Here is a 25593-nt window from a genome sequence, read left to right as displayed (position 1 = left end):
TGCTCACTCAGGTCCCGAATGTAAAAGTGTCATATTTGCAGTATTCATAGTACTTATAGTACAATTTTTTTGTTTTGTTTTTTTTTTGAGACGGAGTCTCGCTCTGTCGCCCAGGGTGGAGTGCAGTGGCCGGATCTCAGCTCACTGCAAGCTCCGCCTCCCGGGTTTACGCCATTCTCCTGCCTCAGCCTCCCGAGTAGCTGGGACTATAGGTGCCCGCCACCTTGCCTGGCTAGTTTTTTGTATTTTTTAGTAGAGACGGTGTTTCACCGTGTTAGCCAGGATGGTCTCGATCTCCTGACCTCGTGATCCGTATTTTTTTTTTTTTTTTTTGAGATGCAGCCTCGCTGTGTCCCCCAGGCTGGAGCGCAATGGCACAATCTCAGCTCACCGCAACCTCCGCCTCCCGGGTTTCAAGTGATTCTCCTACCTCAGCCTCCCGAGTAGCTGGGATTCCAGGCATGTGCCACCACACCCATCTAATTTTGTATTTTTAGCAGAGATGAGGTCTCTCCATGTTGGTCAGGCTGGTTCCCAAAGTCCTGGGATTACAGGTGTGAGCCACCACGCCCGGCCTTGTAGTACTATTAATTTGTAGTATTCGTAGTGTAACCTATGCACATCCTTGCATATACCTTTTTTTTTTTTTTTTTTGAGACAGAGTCTCGCTCTTTAGCCCACGCTGGAGTGCAGTGGCACAATATAGACTGACTCACTGCAACCTCTGCATCCCTGGTTCCAAGCAACTCTCATGCCTAAGCCTTCCAAACAGCTCAGATTACAGGTGCCCACCACCACACCCAGCCAATTTTTGTATTTTTAGTAGAGACGGGTTTTCGCCAATATTGGCCAGGCTGGTCTCAGATTCCTGGCCTCAAAAGAGCTGCCCACTTCAGCCTCCCAAAGTGCTGGGATTACAGACGTGAGCCACCACATCCAGCCCCTGCCATGTACTATAAATCATCTCTACATTGCCGGGCATGGTGGCTCATATTTGTAAACCCAGCACTTTGTGAAGGTGAGACAGGTGGATCACCTAAGGTCAGGAGTTCGAGACCAGCCTGACCAACATGGCAAAATGCCGTCTCTACTAAAAATACAAAAATTAGCCTGGCGTGGTGGCAGGTGCCTGTATCCAAACTACTTGGGATGCTGAGGCAGGAAAACTGCTTGGACCTGGGAGGTGGAGGCTGCAGTGAACTGAGATCACGCCACTGCGCTCCAGCCTAGGCAACAGAGCGAGACTCCATCTCAAAAAAAAAAAACTCCTTCATTATTTACGACACCTAATATGAAGTAAATGCTATGTAAATAACTGCTACACTGTATTATCTAGGTAACGTGGACAAAAGAAGGAAATCCGCAGATGTTCAGTACAGATGCAACCATCCCATTTTCCCCTCCAGTATTTCAGTCCCGCAATTGGTTGAATCCACTGAGGCACAACCCAAGGATATGGAGAGCTGATGACATTTAACAGCGTAACAGTTCACAAGACCATTTAACTGGAACTTCTTATGCTTTCTGCTCTTGCCAGGTCAAAGGTCCTCATGTGGTCCTTACTGGGCGCCCCCCCCATTCTGCCCTGTGTGGGAAGCATGTGACTTGACGTGTACGTATAAAGCGTGGTTTCTGCTCTTAAGAAGTTTACAGGCCAGCAGGGAATGGTAAAACACCCGAGGAAGAACCCCCAGGCTGGGCGTGGTGGCTCACACCTGTAATCCCAGTACTTTGGAAGGCCAAGGCTGGCGCATCGCCTGAGGTCAGGAGTTCAAGACCAGGGCCGGGCGCGGTGGCTCAAGCCTGTAATTCCAGCACTTTGGGAGGCCGAGACAGGCGGATCATGAGGTCAGGAGATCGAGACCATCCTGGCTAACACGGTGAAACCCCGTCTCTACTAAAAAAAAAAAAAAAAAAATACAAAAGACTAGCTGGGCGAGGTGGCAGGCGCCTGTAGTCCCAGCTACTCGGGAGGCTGAGGCAGGAGAATGGCGGGAACCTGGGAGACGGAGATTGCAGTGAGCTGAGATCCGGCCACTGCACTCCAGCCCGGGCGACAGAGTGAGACTCCGTCTCAAAAAAAAAAAAAAAAAAAAAAAAGGAGTTCAAGACCAGCCTGGCCCACATGCTGAAACTCTCTTTCTACTAAAAATATAAGAAAAAATATAAGAATTAGCCGGGTGTGGTGGCACATGCCTATAACCCCAGCTATTCAGGAGGCTGAGGCTGGAGAACTGCTTGAACCCAGGAGGAGGAGGTTGCAGTGAGCCGAGATTGCGCCATTGCACTCTAGCCTGGGCAACAAGAGCGAAACTCGTCTCAAGAAAACAAAACAAGGTCGGGCGCGGTGGCTCCAGCCTGTAATCCCAGCACTTTGGGAGGCCGAGGCGGGCGGATCACGAGGTCAGGAGATCGAGACCATCCTGGCTAACACCGTGAAAGCCTGTCTCTACTAAAAGATACAAGAAACTAGCCGGGCGTGGTGGCGGGCACTTGTAGTCCCAGCTACTCAGGAGGCTGAGGCAGGAGAATGGCGTGAACCCGGGGGGCAAAGCTTGCAGTGAGCCGAAATCCGCCACTGCACTCCGGCCTGGGGCACAGAGCAAGACTCTGTATCAAAAAAAGAAAACAAAACAAAACAAAACAAAACCCGCAACTCCAAGTGGATTGGCTACTGAGCACGCCATAAATGTGCAAAGGAAGAAAAAGGGCTGCGATGAAGTGAGGCAAGCTGGGGCCTAAATTAGCTGCATCTGGAATTTCAATAGCAAGACAAAAATGGACTAGATAGACCAGTGTTCTCACCCGCTGTTTCCATGATCACTCCCACAACAGAAAAATAAAATGAACGAGAAAAATTACTCAAGAATAAGGCTGGGTATGGTGGCTCACGCCTGTAATCCTGGCATTCTGGGAGGCCGAGGCAGGAGGATCACTTGAGGCCAGGGGTTTCAGACCAGCCTGGGCAACAAAGCAAATCCGTGTCTCACAGAAAAATAAATTTAAGTTAGCCAAGCGTGGTGGAGTACATCTGTAGTCTCAGATACTTGGAAGGCCAACACAGGAGGATCACCTGAGGCCAGGAGTTCAAGACCAGCCTGGGCAACTCCATCTCTACAAAAAAAATTTAACAATCAGCTGTGCATGGTAGCAGCACAGTCTCAGCTACTTGGGAAGCTGAGGCAGGAGGATCTCTTGAACCCAGGAATCCCAGACTACAGTAAGCTATGATTAGACCACTGCACTCCAATCTGGATGACAGAGAAAGACCTTTTCTCTAAAAATAAAACAAGACTAAACAAATAAAAAGAATAAAATATTCAAGGTGAGAGTTACACCCACAAAGTAAGCTTTGGAGGACCACAAACCACTGCCGTATCTAGGAATGCTTCTCTCCGTGACCCCCAAGAACTCTGTGCTGCCCACCCCCGACCCTTGGGAGTGGTACCATCTCCATTGAGAATGCATGGATTAGCTGTTAGTCACCGTAGGCATCAGTGCCATTTAAACACGACACCCCTCACGCAATACCTTCTAACGTCGAGCTGGACGCTGGACTACTAGCAGGCACACAAGTATAAAGCGGCCCGGAGCCACCGTAGGGCTTCTGAACCGTCAGCACATTTGGAGAATCGACCTCGCTGGAGCTCAGGAACCTCGGTTTGGGAGGCAGCGCTGGCGACGGATACACGCAGTCCTGCGGTAACAGCGAGGTGATGCCTCTGACCATATGGTACTTGGGAAGGTCATAGCCTCTTCTGTAATTGGCCCCAGGCTGGTCAACGTCAAGGGCAACCACGGTGGACTTCAGTCTTTTTGGAAGGGGTTCACCAAATTCTGCTGCAGTGTTGCTGGCACTCCGATTACAGAAATAGTCTCTTCCCGGAGGTGCCCACGGGCTGTCGCTCTTGGGAGGGTAGTCGATGGAACCATTGATGTTACTGCTGCCGAGGGTGGGCTGAGGAGGAGCTACTGGGAGAGGTTTCAATTTTGTCTCAGGTCTTTTTGTCTTATCCGGTGCAGGGGAAACACTGGTTTTAGGAAACATCTCAGATTGCTGTGGTCTGGTGGCGGCCCCTTGGACCCCCACATTCTGCTGTGGTCTGTGGGACTTCAGGTTACTTGGGGCTAAAGTGCTAGAGTCTATCCCTGAAGTCAGAGGGGCCTTGCCTGGCCCAGGAGGGCTCTGCTTCCCCTTCGCAGATGGCAGGGATTTGGACTGCGCTGGGAAAGCAGACTTCGGCTTGGGTTTACAGACACTAGAGAGGGGAGGCACATCTTTTCCCAGCAACGCCGGCGGGCACCCGGTACGTCGACTTCTAAGCGAGGACTTGTTTCGACAGTTTTTATGAACGTCAGGATTGTATTTATGCTCCAGTCTCTGGTGCATCATTAAAACTTCTGGATAAAATGTCTTGAAGGTACAAAATGGACAGGTGATACTTGGAATTAAACTTCTGCTCAAAGACATTGCCGGGCAATTGTGAAGAGCCCCCAGGGATAAATTTAAAGGTTTTTCGTGACAATCCACGCTTGGCCTGTATCTGCAGTCAGCTGCAGTCTCCATTTGCTTCTCTTTGGGGTTAACTTCAAGGTTATGGGTGGCACTGCCGTCCGGAGGAGGAGTAACATCCGCCTTGGTTCTACAGATGAGGTTATTTGCCTGAGTTTCAACTGCTGATCTCTTTTTTAACAGGTCCAGGTAAGCAGGGGTAGGGTTTTTATTCACTTTATCAGCACTGTCATCAGCTGCATTTTTATGGAAATCCTGAGTATCTTTGTGTGCTGGTGAGAGGACAGCGCTGCCCAGAACATTCTGAAAAACAGAAGGCATCTCCTTAGGCTGCTTTGCAGGTGGACTGCCTGTAACATCTTTGGCACCATCAAAAAATCTTTTCAAATTTTTGGTTTGCGCACTGTCAGCGGTTAATAGTGCATCTTCAGTGTCCTGATTTTTACCATCGTTCTTGACTTCAGCAGCAACATCGGTTTGTTTCTCCTTGTGATGTCTCTCCAAGTGATACCTCAGAGATGTCTTCTGGGCTGCAGCATATTCACAAAATTCACATTTGTATGGTTTTTCACCTAAGGCAAGAAATGGCACTTAATTATAGAAGTGTATGAAAAGCACTGAAATAGAGCAAAGGGCTATTTACTGAGAAAACAGGCTTCTTTCCTCCATTTGCTTTCTCTATCTGCTATCACCTAGTATTTCTCATCAGTTCTTTATCACCCTTACTGTAATGAATATTTGAAATTGTGAACACCTATCTTCAGTAGAAAAATTAACAGCAACACTTCTAACTCATTTAATCTTCCTAACAGCCCTAGGGAAATAGGTATTATTCCACCTTTACAGTGAAGAAAACTAAAAGCACAAAAAGGTTAAATAACTTGCCCAAGGGTGCACAGATAGTAAGTGGAAGAGATGAAATTTCAAATCTACGCAGCCTCCTACACCATGATGTCATACCTCCTTTCACAATCTCAAGACTACTAAATAGATTCTCATTTCATTCTCAATCATAAAGACATAAGATGCAGCATTTTAAAATATTGTAGTTTTAATAAGATGAGAGTCAGGACATAGCAGTCATAAACTAAACAAATGAACTTTGTCCTCACGCCTGTAATCCCAGTGGGAGGCCAAGGTGGGTGGATCACTTGAGGTCAGGAATTCGAAACCAGCCTGGCCAGCATGGTGAAACCCCATCTCTACTAAAAATACAGAAATTAGCTGGGTGTGGTGCCAGGCGCCTGTAATCCCAGCTACTGGGGAGACTGAGGCAGAAGTATTGCTTGAACCAGGGAGGCAGAGGCTGCAGTGAGCCGAGATTGTACCACTGCACTCCAGCCTAGGTGACAGAGCAAGACTCCATCTCAATAGACAAAAAAGAAATCAACTTCAAATAACAACAACGGCTCAAGTTACAATGGCACTAAAAGAATAATAATAACCGCTGTAATCAACATGCTACATATTTATCCTTAAGCTAGTCCAAGGATCTGGCAGAGTATCTGAACACCACCACCAAAAAAATCAGATAGATAATTACATAATTTTTAACTAATGCATGGTTAAAAATATAAAAGTTCTTTACCTGTATGCGTTCTGAGATGAATATTGAGGTAATAATTTGAACGGAAAAACTTTCCACAATAACTACACTCTCTTGAAGATGTAAGATGCTTTATTTTTCCTCCATCATCATTTTTATCTTAAAGGAAAAACAGAAACATTTATGTAAGAAGGTAGCTGAAGTACGGGAATAAGGCATGCTGACTTAAATATTCTTGACAAACATTTTTGGAAAGCATGAAAAAATTCTTTAATATAATATCGGGTTAGAACAAAAAGGCTAGACACACACCAAATGCTGTTTTGAGGTTGTCTGAAGTTTTAGAGTGTTGTAACGTGTTTTTTTTTTTTTTCTGGGTACAGCAGAGTACACTATTAAAGATTCAGTTCTTTGTTTGCCTTAATCACGAGAAAGATCATTTAATAGACTGAATTGCCCAGGCAGCTTCCGGTTCTCAGTATCTCTGTGAGCAGGCAGGATCTGGCAAACTGAAGGTGGACACACATACTGGCGGGAAAAATGATCTTCTTCAGAATCATTTAGAAAAACGAGCCAATTACAAACCACCAACCACCATGGGAAAAATAAGCCGTTGAAGGTTAAGATTAAACAAGTGACCACTAGAGGGCAGCAGGCACAACTTAATCTTCAACAGAAAAGAAAGTTTGGCATCGGGCAAGCACCTAGGAAAGTTTGTCAAAATTCAGCGAAGTTTTGGAAAGCAGGCTGTATTGTCCACAAACACTCATGTGGGTGAAACAGATCTGACGAATGAAAACCTGTCCCTAAATGACACAGTGTTTGGCTTCAGTCTCTGCAGGACAATAGGACAATGTGTCTCACGTGCATCAGTGAAGTCCACTCAAAGGAGGACAAAACTTCAAACACATATCAGCCCTCCAAAAGACTGAGAGGTGCCGCCGTTAAAATACCACCCCCAACACACGTGAATGTTTAACTTTTAAATAAATGTCCCCTTACTGTAGATCATGACTATCCACCTGTAAGACAGACACACCCCTGATCTATAGTCTAAAGAACGACTTAAAAAAAATTTACCTGATCTTCTTAAATCTTAAAAAAGCCAGGTTGATAGTACAATATGATAAATCTAGACTACTAAGATAATATAAATTTAGGAAAATCAATTCCCCAAATACAGAATGACCAGCTTTTTTTTCTTACAATCATACCCAAACTAGCTGGGTTTATAACTGGGTGTTGTTGCAATTTCCGACTCCCAACTATGTGTCAGGATTTATGGTATGTTGCGTCATATCCAAAAAGCTATGAAATGCCTTTTCTTTAGAACAAAGGACATGACATTTCCACATCTACCTGGTTCCTGCTCTTTCAAGCATCACCTCTGACTTTACAGTTATATTTTTTAAAGGACTGTGATCTTTTTACAAATAGGCTGTTCAAATTGTCCTTGGGAGGTGGAAGACAAGGGTCAATGAACCATTTTGCAAACAGGGAAACAGTGGCAAAGAAAGGTTAAGCAACTCATAATTGGTCACAAAACAATGCAGTGGTAGAACGAGAACTCAGTGCCAAGCTGTGGTGCTTCCACCCACAGCCAGGTATTCGGTCCTGCCTGATGATCTAGCCCATGTTTTCCACACCACCCGCCAGTAACCGGCCTCTTCATTTCTTTCAGGGCACTGGGGCATCTCACAAGGCCCCTACAACAGTACCGGCACTAGCAGAAACCACTTCACTAACTGGAGTCTGTGTTTAAAGCCTCTTTTTATGATGCCAGTAAGACATCAGATTTGTAGTATGCTAAGCGCTAGGTTTCCTGTGTCCCAGGAAACTCAAAAACATTCTAAAGATGTGATACACAGACTACAGTTCTCATGTCAATCACGTGATCAGAAAAGGAACTGGCACTGCCTGAAGAGCAGGTGAAGGACGACTCTGATCAACTGTGTGGGCAAATTCACCGTGGGTCTCATATACACAGTTCTCCAAAGAATTCACACGCAGCCAAGTTACACTGAGAGGAGGAGGCACTTGTTTGAACCGAGGACCACTTTAATAAAGGCTTCCCCAAGACCAATTCATGTTCTCATCATTCACTTGTCAATTATGGCCTGCCCATCAGGGGTCTTTTTCGACTGTTTTAAGCAGCAGGATCCTCTATTCAAACAAAATATTAAACTCTGATAGGAGAAGCTCCGGCTACAATGAGGATGGGCACAACTCCAAACACAGGTGGAATCCTTTGCGCCCTAGATAACGCCCACCAGGGTTCAGGAATATTATGTGAGCATGCCTTCAGTGATCGCCTTCTGTTTCTATAAATGCCGTTAGTACAATGAAAATTTTGCGAGCAAATGAGCTTTCTTAAAAATGTCTTGGTGTGCCCAACATTCCTTGTATTTTATGATAAATCATTTGGGTTCTTGAAGTACCAATTAATGGATACCAGCTTGCCAGACAGAAAGGATAGGGTTTCGGACAGCACCAAATGGCTGCCCAAGTAATATTCCTGGCTCTAGTTGATCATCACTCCCAGTGCCTTTTATGACCACTGGAAATTCACTACAGATAAGATCAGGAACACCAGAAAACCTTAGGTGAAGGCTAGGGTCTCTCAATGATGAAACTATTGATACTTGGGACCAGATAATTCTTTGATGATGGGGCTGTCCTGTGCGTTGTACCATACCGAGCAGTGTCCCTGGCCTCTGCCCACTGGATGCCAGTAGGCACACAAGCACACGTGCACGCACACACCCCCACACACAGTATAACCACCAAAATGCCTCCAGACATTGCCAGATACTGACTGGGAGCAAAATCATCCCAGTTAAGAAGCAGTGCATTTGGACTGGATGCACAAGTTATTTTAAAAAAAAAAACACCATGTTTTGTGAGCAAAACGTTCAACGTTTAAAAAAAAAACACACAAGATTTTCAGAACAAGGAGACCTTTTAACTCAACCCTGTTATTACAGAAATGAGAAAATTAAGGCCCCGAGAAGTTAAATGGCTTACACAGAGTGATACCAAAAAGAGCCTGGATTTGACTCTGGCTCTCCAAACTCCATTCCTGGCCAGCGTTGTCTAGAGATGGGAAGAGAGGGGGAGGGAGACAGACAGACAGACAGACAGGCACAGGCGGAACAGCACGGGAGGGAGACAGGGCAGCTTACCCAGATGGATTCCTTCGGGAAGCCCATCCTCAGATCCGTCTTCAGAACCACCTTCCCCTCGATCCACGGCTCCGTTTTCATCCAGAGGGGTGGCGAGGTCAGGAGAGCATGTCCCCGGCTGCCTCCCCTCCACAGACATGGTGGGCGACTCCGCGCCAGCCCTCCGGTCCTTCTTGTGGACCCTCGAGTGCAAGACCAGCTGGTGGTAGGTTCTGAAAGCTTTGCCGCACTCGGAGCAGTGCGTGGGCTTCTCCTTGCTGCTGGGTAACTTGGGATCCGCGTCCCCGGAGGGCGCGTCACCGTTGGAGTGTCTGCACTTCTCTTTCTCTTGCGAGAGGCCTGCACAACTGCCCTTATTTTCTCCAAGCTCCTTCTCGGAGCTCGAATCATCGTTGTCGGTGCTCCCTTCTTGTCCCGATTCCTTCACTTCTTCTTGGCAAATGGCAACTTTTCCTTTGGTAGCCAGCTGCCAAGCCTGGAAGGTGGTGAACGGATCGAGCTGAGGTATGCATTTGACAAGCTTCTTCCCCGTGTCAGGGTGAGATTTTGGTCTCAAGTTGAACAACCGCAGGAAGTCTTCCCTGGAGGACGGCATTCCTTCTTGTGGAGAGTCTGTCTGCGCGCTGCTGGTACCGGGAGCAGTTTTTTTGGTGTGCACCTTGCTGTGCTCAATTAGATTTTCTTTATTTGTAAATAGGAAGCCACAAACCATGCAGATTTTGTAAGGAGAGGGTATGCTCTCAGCCGCGTGCACCTGGACGACCTCGTTGATCGTCGCGGGACTCTCCATGCCTTGCTGCAGTTTGCTCCTGGCCCCCGATTTGCCATTATGTGTCCGCATGTGATTTTTCAGAAACCAAGGCTCCTTGAATCTCCTTCCGCACATGTTACACCCGTAAGTGAAAGAATCTTTGTGTGTCCTCATGTGGATCTCAACATCAAAAGCCACTCGAAATGTCTGCCCGCATATCTCACAGCTCAAGTCTTCATTTTCCTTGCAATTCTTTTCCTTGGGAGGTTCTGTTCGTACTTGACTTTTATCAAGGGGACTAAGATACTCTGCTTCAACCCGCAGAACTGCTGGTTCACAAAGGGTAGGCCGGTGTTGCATTAAGACGTGTTTATTAAGGTCTTCCGAATGTGTGAAGGTCTGGCTGCAGAACATGCAATCCAAGGGCATATACCCCTCTATTTGGATGACATTTTTCTCTTGCGTAGCTCGGAATGGAACAACAGCGGCCCCTTTCATTGACATGGCATCCTCCATCTCCACCTGACTGCCAACAGAGCTGCCGATCACTTCTGGCCCATCCATGTACATCAAGAGGGATTGAGTTGGCATGTTTCCTGTCACTTTCGATTGCATATAATCTCAAAGTTCCCTTGGGGAATTTCTGGAGTTGGAATAAGGCCACTTGTAAGACTTGTCACTCACCCCTCTAACAGCCCTGGGCTTCAAAAACCAGAACAAATATTTATTATAAAAGTTCAAAAGAAAGTGTCTAGTCCTCTAACTTCTTCGGAACTTTTAGGAAGCTCAGTGGTGGTGTCACTGGTTCTTTCCACAAACAAGGCATACAGACTCCCCAATGCTTTGATTCAAATATGAATCAGCACAAAGCATGAGTTCTCTTTGTCTCCATTGAATGAGTGTTTCAATTGAGCAAGAAGTCAATCCCAGCAACCTGGAGACAAGGGATTTCCAAACCCTAGAGGAAAAAAAACAGAAACGGTTAGCTACACTCAGAGCAGAGAGAAGGCTGGTGTGGGTGAGTCAGACCGTCTTTTCCATGCAGCAGAGAAGATAACCTAATTCAATTGCTTCACTTTTAACTAATATATACAGCATCCTGTTAAACATGCTTGTTAATTAAGTCACTGGCATTTTATCCAGTCAGTACACTTATTAAATCAGAATTCCATCCAGTTAAAATCCAGTTGAAATCAGTGCTTTACTGACTTAAATCTAAAATGTCAAGTTTTAGGTCAGAAATTGTTAAATTCAGCTGAACACATTTTAAATGTCACTAAGATGCACATGTGGATGCCATCAACAGCCTTCCTAAATCTAAAGACTGTAAGAACTGTGAAAATTAAGATGAAAAAATTTTGTAAACTAAAAAATTTTAAATCCAGTGTATATAAAACAATTTAAAATGTTTTGTATACAAGCAAATCTGCATCCAAGAAATCTAAGTGCCCAAACACACCCTCAGAGATTGCACATACAGAGATCAACAAAATGAGCACAGAAATACAGAAACTTTTCCTAAAATCCCCATTCAAGAAATATGAAACACCTCAGAACGGTCACTCATCTTGGGCAGGGGAACCCTGATATATTTTGGTTCACTGTATATTCCAAACCTCAATCCACTGTTCAAATCCGGGCTTGCTTTCAACAACTTTCTGCCTTCAACAAGCACTGGGTGGGGCTTCCTAGTCCAAACAACAAATAGGGAAAGACATACACAAAGCTCCTTTGTGAATGTATAGATTTAAAATAAAATCCTCAAACAGGGCTGTTTCAACAGGGCTTAGTCTTTCATCAGAAAATGGGTCCTCTCGTTTTTTAATCTACCTTTCACATCATGCACTGGCCAGGTGGAAAATTACTTTATTTAGCTCTGCTGCTTCTGGTTTAGAAGCTACTTTTTCACTCCTGGAGAAGAATTAACTTCTAAAGCCAATACCCTCTGCCTTTATGGCAAACATTGGATAGGCATTGTTTTTAAATAGTCCCAACTACTTAAAACTTTAGTCAGTTAATTCCACCCAAGAAAATCAAAAGGCATGCAAACTACTCCCAGCAAAGTAACCATAAAAAACAAAAACATAGTTTATTTTCCTCCCTCTCTCTACTTCCTTAAAGAGTAAGGAGGGCCTGTAGACTCAGAGAAGGCAAGGAAACATCTCCTTTACACTCCAAAATAAATTCTCATACTCCTTGTTATCTTTAGTTTTGAATAAACTAGATCTTTAACATTAAGCTTTTCTAAATAAGACTGCAGATCAAGGATTAGGGTAAAAGAAAGAATGTCCTGAAGTCTTTTCTTTGTTGCAATCACAATGGAGGATCAACACATGGGCTGGTGACCAGCTTGGTGTGATATAATAGAACACACCAGAGACCCGAGTTCTAGTCACAACCTTCAAGCTGTCACTGCCACATACCACCTCCTTCTATTATGTATTTAATGCAGTTGGTTAAACTATAGGATGACCTTTATAGTTCCAATATTCTGTGATTCTGGGGATAGATCTACACACTGAAAAGAATATTCAATTACTCTGCTAATCAGAATGCGAAGTGATATTTGGACATGAGTCTGACAACTTAGGTTTCTATACATAGAAGTTTAAGTTTCATTTGCTTATTCAACAAGTATTTAGTGAATGCCAGCATCCCAGGCAATATTTTAACTGAATAACAGCACATACCCTAGAAAAACAGTTATCAAACTCTGACAACGTTTTCTCTGGCCAAGAACAAAGACTCATTTATTTGAGGTCATTCCTACTTTTAGATGCTAAAATACGCTTATTTTTCAAGAAATCAAATAGTGGCAACAGGCAATAGTGGAGTTTTTTTTTTTTTTTTTAAATGTCCTTATTTAGCAAAATCAAAGTTAGGTGAGAATTTGGGGGAAAAAAAAAATCTAAGTTAGTCCCTATGTCAGCTCTCAACATTATTACTGTATTTTAGAAACTTGACTAATATGTGAAACTGTAATTTTGGGGAACTCCACTTCTCTACTGACATCCTTTCCAAAAACAAGACACCAGCTCTACACTCAGTCTCGGGATTAGAAATAAGATGTGAGGCCGGGCACAATGGCTCATGCCTGTAATCCCAATGCTTTGGGAGGCTGAGGTGGGTGGATCACTTCAGGCCAGGAGTTGGAGACCAGCCTGGCCAACATGGTGAAACCCCTTATCTGCTAAAAACACAAAAATTAGCTGGGCATGGTGATACACACCTGTAATCCCAGCTACTTGGGAATCACTTGAACCCAGGAGGTGAAGGTTACAGTGAGCCAAGATCGCACCACTGCGTTCCAGCCTGGACAACGGAGCAAGACTTTGTCTCCCCCCACCCAAAAAAAAAAAAAAGAAAGAAAAGAAACATGATGGAGTGTAACTTTATTATTTCCCACTCAGGGAGACAGCATAACTTACTGAAAACATTTACTAACAGAAGAATGTTTTGGTTCCAATTCTCAATTATCTGAAGTTACCATCACTCTCCACCCAAGACCTTGCAGGATTATTTCACTGCAGTGAAGGACAATGAAGGAGGTTCAGTGGGAAACGATCTAAGAAGAGAGGAAGCTTCCACTTTGCCTGGGAGGGTGAACAGCCTGGGAGACCTGGAGATGAGGGCAGGCATTCTAGGCCAAGGGGTCTTCCTGTGTGGTCAGATGGGGAAGGAAACCCTCCTGGCAAAACAGCAGCAATTCTTTCTCAAGGGAAGCTTCTGAGACAGACTCTGATAATCAATTGTGCCTAACTGTCCTAAGCTCCCAGGGTCACAGGAATCCTTAGGCACCCCAAAGGTGCCATCCCTGACTGCCCAGCACACCCTACCCCCAAAGCATTGTGACAGCTCAGGGATGACTTCCTCTGAAAACTTCTGTCCAGATCTAAAACCATCCTGCTTGTTTGCTTGTAACTGTCTTTTTCGAAAAGTAACACCTCAGGATCAAGACTCTGTTGCCTTGTCCACTGCTGCCCCCAATGCCTGGGACAAGGTGCTGGACACAGGGTCAGGCACTCAACACACAGCTGGGGAATAAACGTCATGGAATTAGCATACGTGTAGAATCAGTACACACATGTTTGGCCACAGTCACTAACCGTAACTGATCAGAAATTAAAATTAACTTGCATATTCATCAAAACTTCTACATGGCTATCAGTGGCTGTCATCTAATTGCCATTCTGCAACCTCAAGAGTGCCATTTCAAGTGTAATAAAAAAAATTGCATTAAACACACCATAAAGTTGATCAGCACAAGCAAAAAAAAAAAAACTGCACCATTTGAATTTATACTCACTCCACTTATGACCCTCCAAAATAAAAATGCTGGGCATCCTAGGGCTATCTCTGACAGCAAATGCCTTCAGCTCTTGGCTTAGAAACTGTAACATACTGGACAGAACACTTCCTTAAACTCTAAAACAATGAATAATTTTAAACCAGGTTTACATCGATTAAAACCAATTAGCTAATCAGTAATCAAAGTGGTTGTAACAATAAAGACGTTAATAACGGAATACAGCAAAATAGAAACTCTAATCTACTAACAGCAAATCACCATTCCAATTGAATGGGGTGTGTGCGCAAACACAAGCCTTCCCAGAAGCCTCCAGCTCTCCACACTCCTGCACACATAAGGCAGCAGTAAACTGATGGCACTGCTGATAGAGTCCATTGTCTTTCTTGACAAAGAACTGAAGGGGAAAAGGAGGATATTATAATCCAACACTATAATCTAAATGCTTCTAGTTTGCAAGGAAGTGAGCATTATGAACACACTAAGCTTACTGAAAAGTACTTCACAAAAATGTTTTCCAATGTTTAAAAACATTTTAAAATCTTTACTCCAGTAAACGACAGAACTTAACCTTAACTCAAATACCCCCTAACACCTAAGGCAAGTGGCTATGCAGTATAGCTATATTTTGAGAGACTACTAGGGTTTAATTTATATTGGGATTATTTAAGTAGACACTTTTACAATTTGCCAGAGCATAATCTTTGAAATCCAGTAGGAACCATACTGCTAGAAAAGGCTGGACTAGAAACGTGATGTTCTTTAGATCACTATTTACACACTGATTTGCGACTAAAGCTACTATGAATTCTACCACTACCCGTAGATCTTGAAATTAGCAAATACGACACATTATACACTGCTTAATAAAAACCACAGTAATCTGTGCTTAAGTACAACTAATTAGGTACAACAGCCACTTTGCTGACAATTACTGTAACTTGGGAATATTTTTCTTTACATCCAGATGTACTCAAACTGTTAACTTTTAGAAACAGCACAGCCTCTTTGTCTCAGCTTCACAGGTTATCTTACATTGTTGATATGAATCTACCATAATATGAAGCCATAAGGTATTCAAAGTCCTCAAAAACACAGAAAAATTATATTTATACACAATCTGTCATACTGCTAATAAGGCTACTTTTTCCCAAGTTACTGAAGTGTCCAAATCAGGAGTTATTAAAAAATTCAACTTAAATATCTATTCTCTGGTCAATGCATTTGTACCCTGAAAGCTACAAAATTATCTTCAAGACCTGGCTAGAAGTTTACACTTTTTCTGAAAGTTTTCCCTCTGTATCTTACACACAGTATTTTTTCTTAATCTGACAAGTGAAGAAAACTCTGTATAGCCATCTACTAACAATCAAAAAGCTACAGGTTTTTTTATTTTTTATTTTTAATGCTCTAAATTCTTCAACACTGTTTCAAGGAAATTACTAGGGGTCACACCCATCAGGCTAAATGGTCAACCCAATGTTCCTAATATAGCTGTGGAAAGATGCTTCCAAGGTAAGCAAAAGAAAAAGATGGGAATATTCAAAGTTTTTATTTAAGGTTACAACCTCAACTCTTCAAACTTGGGAAGCTCATAAAGGAAATAACTTCATTTTGCTGAAATTGTTCATAAATTACCAATTATAACTAGGATTAGAGATCAAAGTACTATAAAAATATAATCATATAGCATATTTGAGTGTCATTAACTAGAAACTGCCTGATTCATCACAAAATCAGTTAAGGCCAGTTAGGGGATCTTAATAAGAACTTTAAGTATAATATAGTAGCTTTAGTTTCAGTATTAACAGGTACTGTCATATCCAAAGTAGTTTTTAAAAACATCCTGATCTGAAAAAAAGAGTTATAAGGAAAGTGAATTTTTAAACACTTTAATTAAGCAAGATTAAGCATTGCTATCCATTTCTCCTATTACTACTACTTAACCAGTACAATCTCGTATCTGTAAAAATTTGACAGGCCTAACTGCACCAAAAAGATTTCAGCAAATTAATAAACTGTTCTATCTTTACCTGCACTAACTCTCTGCAATGAAAACACTGAACGTGTGTGTATTACACACATCTATATATATATATACACACACACACACAAATAACTATGCCCATTACTAGACCACTACACTATACCGCTTTTTCCAGTGAGCGCTCTGAATTAAACACAATTCAAGTAACCTACTTAAATACAAGCTTAGGCAATGCCTTTTAAGGCATAACATCTTTCTTCTGCAAGATTTAAATATTCCCATCCTATCTTTTGTTGACTACATACTAAAGTTGTGTATCTGGCTCTTTCCAGTCACCTGTTTGCTTTCAAAATCAAGGGGAAAAGTCTCCTTTCAATTAATAATACAATCACTGTTCAGTAGATTTATAAACTGAAAAAAATATATATCTGGCTCTTTCCAGTCACCTGTTTGCTTTCAAAATCAAGGGGAAAAGTCTCCTTTCAATTAATAATACAATCACTGTTCAGTAGATTTATAAACTGAAAAAAATATATATATTGATTACAAAAGAAAGAAACACACTTCTTCAGTATAACTGAGATGCTTTATGTTATCCTTATTTGATACAGGTAGAAGTATTATTCCTAAGGTTGATTCAAGAAATGTCTAGAGTCTACATTTCCGGTCCATTTAACTATATTTTAAATTTCAAAGGTTTCCAGACACACCCGAAAATAATGGAACACCAATACAGAAACACTACACAAATCCGTTAAAAACCTAGCTTCTGAGTCTAGGGGAGCTTATCCATAGGAAGTACATGCATGTGGAGGTCAGAAACAAGTTTTGTAAAGCTTAATAAGAACAAAGGCTAAGTAAGGAATCCAACTCACTCTCTCATACAACTTCTTCAGCTGTCTTTTCAGGTTTAGTAATTTTATTTCTCAACTTTATCATAAAATTACCAAACTGTCCCCAAATTTCCAGTAACTCAGTTATGCTGATACCCTGGGCAGGAAGTAATGGAGATGTTCAGAACAGTCAGTCAACAAATGTTCAAATGGAAAGCATTCCAACGTTAAATATAAAAGGGTAATATGTGGCGGCAGCTGGCTAGCAGGGGCTTCCCCCCTATTTATCTGGAAGATAGATGTGTACAAGAATTGAGCATGTCATCGTGAGCTGCAGATTTTAGGAAAGAATGGTCCCTGTTCTTCTACTTCCTTAAAGTCAGATTTCTATCTGCCCTCGTGGTCTAAATTCAAAAACCTTTGCCCCAGATACCACTGCAAATTTGTCTGTTATTACTGGTTGGGGAAAAATAACCCAGTTCACCTTACTCCAAAAACATGAGCATTTCAGAAAAGTTTTTACACTGCCTCTAAAATGAGGCCCTTAAGTGATATTCAATAATCAGGCTTCCTTTACCCGAATTTAAGAAATTTCCTGCCGTCTTTGTGTAATACATTTTTTCTTCCACGTGCATTTAAACTAGTTAACACCCCTCCCCGCCAAAATCTGGAGATGAGGTGTGCGGATCAAGACCCCCCCCCCCCCCCACCCCGCCATTGTCTCAAGTTTAATTTACATGCTGTAACCAAACCCTTCACTCTTTAGAATATTTAACAAGATTGAGATTCCTTTAATTCCATTTTGGTAGCTGTTCTGTAAATACCTTTCAGGTTTTTATTTTTTAATATCCCAGTAATCTAAAAACTAATTCTGTATATTTCAATTGTAGTAACTGGATTTAAAATTTTATTACATTTATTTTATTAGTGCAATACTCAGTTTATGCAACTGTCTCATGTTTTTCATTCCTACTTTCTAATTCTAAGGCTTGAAAACAGCCATTGCTCAGTCCTTCAGCTTCACCTTCCCAATTCATTCATTAAACATTCTGCTCAGGGATTAAACTGAAATGGGAAATTAGGAATGAACCATTTAAAACAAATCATACGCAGCAACCTCAAAATCTATACATACAGGCCATATGGGCATACAGGAGATGGGACAATTTGGATTTTTTTTTTAAGCAAATGGAAACAAAGCTTCATATAAAACATAAAAAGGGTCCAATCATTTACTTTCAAATAGCGTCAGATAAAGTTAGCTCCTTTTTTAAAGTGCCATCTTTGAGGCAGTCAAGAGTCATTAAAACTACTCCAAAGTTCTTACCAACCAATATCATGTTTGTGACAACTGTGAGAAAAGAATGTAATTTTATAAAGTGGGAAAACAGCACATCTTCTGGGACCCCCGAGGCTCTAATCAGGCATCTCAGAATTAGCAGTGCTCCAGGGTTGGGAAATGGCTACCCTGCTGTGGCGAAAACATGCCATTTCATAATAAATGTTGTTAAGAGAGAAAAAAGTGATTAGCATGTATCTGCAATGAGGAGATAGAAGGACTTAGTCATTGCCAGGCCATTATATTCCTTAATTATTTCATCAGTTTATAAGTGACTTGATGATTAAGTCTTATTTTGAGATTTCCTCCAAAACAAGTCCACTGGAAGGGGATTAGGAGCTCCTACTCCTCCCTGAAGTTTTCCTGCCAAAAATGGAGGCTTATAAAGAAAATGCAAATTTACCCCCACCTTAAAAGTAAAGGCAGTCAAAGTCAAAACCTTCATCGCTCCTCCTTCCTCCCCTACTACCTGGAAAAAAATTTTGACCTATTACCAAAATAGATTCCTCAGGGTAAAGGGGAGAAAAGTTTTCTACAAATTTTTTCTAAGTGGTGTATTAGTTCCTTTTTCTGAGTAAGAAGTGAAAGGGAATAGGAACCCAACAGAACTGCTAAACTTCGATCTCACAAGTTATTAAAAAACAGCAAAGGTCAAACTGCAAAGCGTTAGGAAAGTGTTGTGAAGACAAAAGGATTAAAAGAAGTGGGACACTAAAGAAAAAAGTGTGTGTCCTTCACCAATAAAAATCATATCTTGTCCTCTACTTCCTCCTTCTGTAGGCAAATAAAGACACAATTCTATCTAAAGGACTAGCTTTCCTCATCACGCCAAATAATTAAAATTCCAAACAAACAGATTATTAATCCTATTCTAACAATTAAAATAAATTATAAATCTGCCTTGTAACTACTGACAACTGAATTTTAAATAAGTCACTGCCTCTTGAATTTAATCCTTACATAACCGATTAAAAATGGCAGCAACATCAGGGTTAGGAAACAAAACAAATCGAAACACTATTAGTCTCTGGAACACTGAACAAAACAGTATCTAAAATAAATATGACTTCTCAGAAGGAAAAAGTTATCTACCATTAAGGACACACCTTAAAAGTTCTTAGCACACATTAACTAAGCAAGCACAAACTAGTGGCTTGCCTGTTATATTTTCAGACAGAAAGAAATGAGGTTATTCCTCTACACTTGTCACTGCAGACACATAAAGGCTTTTAGAAACTACATCTATTACTCAATGTCTAAGTATCATAAAACAGCATTTTAAGTCTTGGTATCAGTCAAGAAAGAACATCCATTTCAGGGGAAAGAAGTACAGTGAAATAAGAATATTGTGAATGTCCTTCTTGACATATACAAAAGAGAAGGTAAAAGGCCTCCTAAGACCCCTACCTAGTGGCCAGGCCTGGACGGCAGCTGTTGCTACCTCGCCTTTTCTTTTGTTGAGCTTAATCTCATGTCAAGTCACTCAACCAACTCAAAAGCGATGAAGACATAATTGAATCAACCTGAACTAAATCAGACCTAGGCTTCTTAAAACATACAGCTTAATGCTTCCAAACGATCTAGAAAACTAAGAAACCTAGCTACGCTGTAGGACATACGGTGGCCAATAATACAGGACCCCCAAACTGGCCAATGGACCACTGCAACCGCCATTTACTTCCTCTGTGTTCAGGAATGTTCAACGCTTCAAGCCCCATAGGCTGATTCAGGAAGATAAACTGAGGCTCAAGGAATTTCGAAGTGGAACAATACACCAAAGCCTTAAACCTGAAATGACTATCCTTTTATGGGGCGGGGGGGCAGGGAGAATAAAAAAAGAGAAAAGACTTTCTGGGGCTCCCAGGGTGGCCCGGATGCCAGGGTCCCAGAACGGGCCTTTTCTAGCTCCTGTAACTAAACCTGGCGGAAAACTCCCCGCCTGCTCACCCCACCCCCACCCCACCCGCCCAAGAATGCGCCTTCCCGTCTTTGGTGGCCCTACCCAGAATCCCAAAATGTGGGTTCCAACCGGGGCCCTGAACGTCTTCCCAAATCCCCGGGACCCAGGTTCCGGCTGCGCGCCCCGCGTGCCGGGTCTAGCCCCTCGGGCGGGACCGCCCAGGCGGCCCCAAATCCAGCCTCCTGAGCCCCCAGCAGCGCCCTCCGCCCCTCCACCATCCCGTCCCGCTCGTAGTCGGGGCCAAATCGAGACACAAGAGGGCTGTGCATCTGAAACTGAGCGGTTTCACCACTCGGCACCTCCTGGCAGAAACTTCCCTTTAAAAAAAAAAAAAAAAAAAGCAGCAACACTTTTGGGCTAGCATTTCAATCCTTCCTGCCCTTTAGAGCTCCCAGTTCTGCTTCCAGCTGGCTTTGGGTGTTCCACTACAATTGAGTTGTAAAGACATTACGTGTTTTATACAACATTAAGACTCAAATAAAAATCTTTAAAATTAGAGGGGAAAAAAGCCACCTTATCGCACATATCCAGGAAACGCAGCCCGTGCATCCCTACTCAGGGATGAGCAGGCGCCCCGAGACTCCCGGGGACAGATTTTTGGGCACCCGAGGGAATCACCCGGTCGCGCGTCGAGGGCCGGGGCGCGCGTCGGGGTCCGCGGCGAGGCCCAGCCCCTCCCGCGGTCCCTTAGACGCGCCCTCCGCCCGGCCCGTGTGGACCGTCCCGGCCATTGTTTGCGGGGGATGCCCGTCCGGACGCATTGTTTTGGCCGTTTCCAACTTGCCCCGACCCCTCCCCGGGCATCGCTGGGGACCCCACGCCGACGTACTCTCTCCGCCCGCGCCCCAAGGGCCGAGTGGGCAAATTGGGAGACTCGCCCCGAGGGGCGACCCAACTTTTCGGAACAACCCCCTACCGCCCACCCCCGCAGCCCCCGGACCCCTGCTCCCGGCGGAGATTCTGGGGACACCGCACCCCAAACCCTTCTGAATCGTGCGGCGTGAGTGTGACGGCCAAGAGCGGATGCAGTCCGGAATCGCCCGCACCTTCCCGCGGGCGGAAACGCCGGAGCCGGCTGGGGAGGGGGCGCCCTAGAGGAGCGGATAGAAAGCTGAGGCGGGGAACTGGAGTCATCCTGGGGGGGACAAGACAACGAGCCGGGCGCCTCGGGGGCGGCGCGGGAGCCTCCGCAGGACCGGGCGGGCGCCCCGGGTGGCGCGGGCGGGGGGCGCGCCCCCTTTACCTGCGGCTCCGGCTCCTCGGCCATTTCCTCGCGCGGCGGCGGCCGGGACTGAGCTGACACCACTCGGGCCGGCCGGGTTTGAATGAGGAGGAGCGGGCGCGGAGGGGAGGGGGCGGGGAGGGCGGAGGGAGGGAGGGAGGCGTCGCGGAGTTTCTCTCGGCCTTTTGTGCGGACACCTCCCGGATTCCCCGCCCGCACCCGGCCCCCCAAAAGACACGGGGAGCCCCGGGCGAGGTGTGCAGCCATCCGCCGGGGCGCCTCGTAGCTTCGCGCTTCCAAGACCCCCCCCGACAAAAAAAAAGCGTCCCCCACCCCCACCCCCGCCCGGAAGATTTGGGGGCCGGGCTCACCTCGGGCGCGGGGCTAAGGTGAGCGGGGCGGGGGTGCGCACGGGGGGCAAAGGCGCGGGCGCCCCCTACTCGTCCGCGCGGGGACAGTGCAGGCACGGGGGGTCCCTAGAGCCGCCGGGGCGCGGCGCGTCCGGCGCTGGGGGACTGTTGGGTCAGAAAGTGTTCAGGGAGCAGCTGTTGCGCCCTCCCTCGGCCCCGCCGCTCGGAGACGCCCCGCCCCCTGCCTTCACCGGCCGCCCCGCCCCGCTCCGCGCCCGGCCCCGCCCCAGCGCCCACGTGACCAGCATAGGCGCGCCCCCGCTCCGCCCCCCGCCGCGACTCCGCCTCCGGGAAGCGAGCGAGCGCGAGCGCGCGCCGTGCCACCCTCCCCGCGTCCTCGGCCCCGCACCCCTCCTCCCGCCATCCGGCTTAACGTGGCGGGCGCGCGCCGCGGCCGTAGCCGAGACAGGTACTAGGGGAGGGGGACCGCGAGGGTGTGCGCAGGCGCAGACCCGGGCCTCGTCCCCCGTCCCCGTCGCCCCCTCCTCTGCAAGGTGTGCCCGGGCGAGGGGAGGGGCTCGGGGCCCGAACCCCTGGGTCACCCCGAATTACAAACAAAAACCTTAACGCAGTTGGGCGCGGGTTAGACGGCAGCTGTGCGCGAAAAACACCTCAGATTTTCTTCAAGCGTGAAGAAGGTCGAGAAGATAAACAGTTTTTAAATGAGTATCTTCAGAAAGCTATTTAATTGTTCTGATTTTTTTTTTTCCTGAAAGGGCCGGGCTTGCGCTATTCTAACTTGAGATTTCTAAACTTAGTCTAGGTTCCAAGAATCTACTTGGTTTTGATAGAAATCCATTTGGAGGAAACCGGCGACAAAAAAAGTGGGGACAAAAAAAAAAAAAAACGCTACCCTTTCCCCCTCCTTCCTACGCCCAACTCATTTAAAGCGTTTCCCAACTGTTTTTTTTTTCCTTGCTAAAAAAAAGGACAAAAATAGGTTCTGATTCCCAAAGCCTGTGATATTTCCCCATTTTAAGTAAGCCTCGAGGAACCATAGACACAACAAGCACACCCCCAACTTTTCTGCCCCAAAATGGATACTAATGCAAATGTGAAATGGATCTATGCAAGTCGCTACCAACAAAATAGCCAAATATTTATCTTTTTACTGGCCTTCGGCATATCCAAAATGAAACTTTAAAACACATCAAGAAAAGCATTTAAAATATGTATTTCCTAAATCAAAGAACGCACTACAGAAATGATCCGGAGCTGGTGAGCAATGCAATCTTAATAAATAGGAAAAGGAATTTGAGAAGACAGCTAGCTCAGCAAAGGGGAAGAATTTGCCAAGTGTCATGTTTTGCTGTCATTTTATATATAACTACTAACCCCACATATGGTCTGGTTAGTCTTTTTTAAAAAGGAAGTGAATCAATTACTTACTCACACTTAATTAATTAGCAGTGCCAGTAGATTCTTAGGCCAGCACTAAAAACCTAAATTGGGTGATTTTTTTTTTCACTCAAGTCCACTGATAGTGATCACTTTTAGTATTAGGATTCCTTTTCTCACAAAAGATGAATACCTTTCTTTAAAATATATTTTTTAATCTTATTGGCACATTCTAAAACACAGTCCAAAAACACTCTTCATAAACAAGAAACTTCATTTAACTTTATGAAAACAAATGACTATGAGCCTTGCTACACAACAAAGAAACTGAACAAGTGGAACCAGGTTGAGCCTTAAGTGTAGCCTCATTCTACATGTTAATGGATAACCTTTGAACTCTGAGATCTTGAATGCTGTAAACACAATAGCACTGATAGTTAAAAATTCCAGTGTCAAAATCGAGCATAAAGAAAAGTCCAAACTTTTCAGGGGGAATAGGGAAACAATCAAATATTTTGACAAATAATCGTTTCAGTAAGAACAAGGAGATTCCTGGCTCTCAGACCTTGCCGCTACTGAAGTATTTTCTGAGCAAAAACGGTTGTGCTTGTTTTCCCCTGTGCCCTCCAAAGCTACCACTTTGTTCACATTATAGCATCATGATTTGTTACTGTTTCACCGCCTCCCTCAAAAAAAGAAAAAAAGTGCCTTATTATGTTGTAGCTTTTAAAATTGAAAGATGATTATATTCACTGATCTATCTTCTAAGAGTTTTATTTATATGTGATCCTCCTTATGTTTGAGCAAAGAATTACAAAGAACCTTCTCCTGGAGTCTTGCCAACAAAACTGGGAAATCGTTGCAAAATTCTGCCAGTGACTGACTGCTGGGTTGCAAATACATACTGTGTTTCCCGAAGGACATAGAGGGATCTGAATTCGCCCGGGAGGGCTTCCCTGAGACACATTCTTCCCTTAGAATGTGAGACTCATACTTCACATTTATTTGGAAAGCATGTATAGTTCAAACAATTAAAATATGGAAACTCCAAAAGTAACAGGAGAACACTGGAAACATTTGGTTTTGTAATAAAATCCAGGAACTCATATTGCACGAAGTGAAAACTGAAAATCGAACGTTGGTCTTCCTACGCTTAGCTCCACCCACAAGAAATCCAGCTTCGCCATCACTCCCTGCCTAGGCCATCTCTAAAGGAGTCAGGTGCTACTAGATGCCAGCAACAAAAACAAAGAATGGAACCCAAAGAAAAGCTCTGCATATGTTACTTGGAGAAAGGGCAGAAAAGCTCCACTTCACCTTGTTTTAATGCAGCAAACATCAGCTACACTTCATTTTTCACAATTATCCAAACAGACAGGCCCTCCTTAAGACATATTTCCTAGTATGCGCTTATAAAATCACACCATTATCTCTGATTTAATTCTAGTGATATAAGGCCTCTTCGTTTAGTCAACATCTGATTTTCTATCCAGATCCTGCCAGTCACAGCATGCTCATGCTCAGAGCTAGTAACATAACAAAAAAAAAAAAAAAAAAAAAAGAAGAAGAAAAAAACCAAAACTTCTGATTTGCTGTATTTAACACTTACTGGAATCATCTGTTGAGACTCAGCCTTAATTAGAAGAACAGAATGAGGTATGATCTTCTTATTTCACAAGTCTTTATTTTACTGTGGAATTATTATAGAAAAACTATTTGGAAACTGTGTGTAAATCCCTGGAGCTGAAACAGAGCCAACACAGATACGGGACGTAAAAGAATTCAGTGTTCAGAGCAGGAAAACCTGAAAAACTGCAGCGAGGAGTTAGCAGGAAAAGAACATGAAAAAGTTAGGCAAACCTGCCAGCATCTGCAAACTACAAAGGACATTTGAGAAGGAAACAGGGACAGCCCTTTGAACGAGACTGAATGCACTAAAGTAAGTAGGAATAACAGCTCGAAGGAGCAACACATTGCTCTCTTTTCTATTACGTTTCTTGATCCCATGCAACTCAGTCCTCTGTAAAGTATCACAATAATATACAATTAAAATATATATATGTGTGTATATATATATATAGCAGAACTTACCTTTCAGAAGAGAAGGCAGGGTCTGGAACCTGATAACTGTCTAGGACAGGACTTCACTCTACCTGGCTCTAAACAATACTGGAAGAGATGTGATTGCTGGTTTTTATAAGCACAC

General features: G+C 44.1%; 1 protein-coding gene across 3 annotated transcripts in view; it reads right to left on the bottom strand.

Moving 5' to 3' along the window:
* Positions 1 to 22189, bottom strand: part of ZNF217 (zinc finger protein 217) — a 28150-nt gene extending 5961 nt beyond the window's left edge. Inside the window, exons 1-4 of one of the 3 annotated variants that reach the window (XM_008013762.3) lie at positions 22011 to 22189; positions 9242 to 10950; positions 6102 to 6218; positions 3532 to 5085 (exon numbers count right to left, since the gene is read on the bottom strand). In XM_008013762.3, the coding sequence (XP_008011953.1) occupies positions 3532 to 5085; positions 6102 to 6218; positions 9242 to 10607 (3037 nt within the window). In that variant the 5' untranslated portion in view covers positions 10608 to 10950; positions 22011 to 22189. Of the gene's footprint in view, positions 1 to 3531; positions 5086 to 6101; positions 6219 to 9241; positions 10951 to 21660; positions 21775 to 22010 lie in introns of those variants that run through there. The other 2 variants (XM_008013781.3, XM_008013770.3) reach the window with 2 other exon arrangements.
* Positions 22190 to 25593: the final 3404 nt, after the last annotated feature.

This window comes from Chlorocebus sabaeus, chromosome 2 (assembly GCF_047675955.1).
Source record: "Chlorocebus sabaeus isolate Y175 chromosome 2, mChlSab1.0.hap1, whole genome shotgun sequence".
In the NCBI taxonomy this organism is placed as follows: domain Eukaryota; kingdom Metazoa; phylum Chordata; class Mammalia; order Primates; family Cercopithecidae; genus Chlorocebus; species Chlorocebus sabaeus.
The sequence above is the reverse complement of the archived record's forward strand: the minus strand, read 5'-3'. Positions and strand labels throughout refer to the sequence as shown.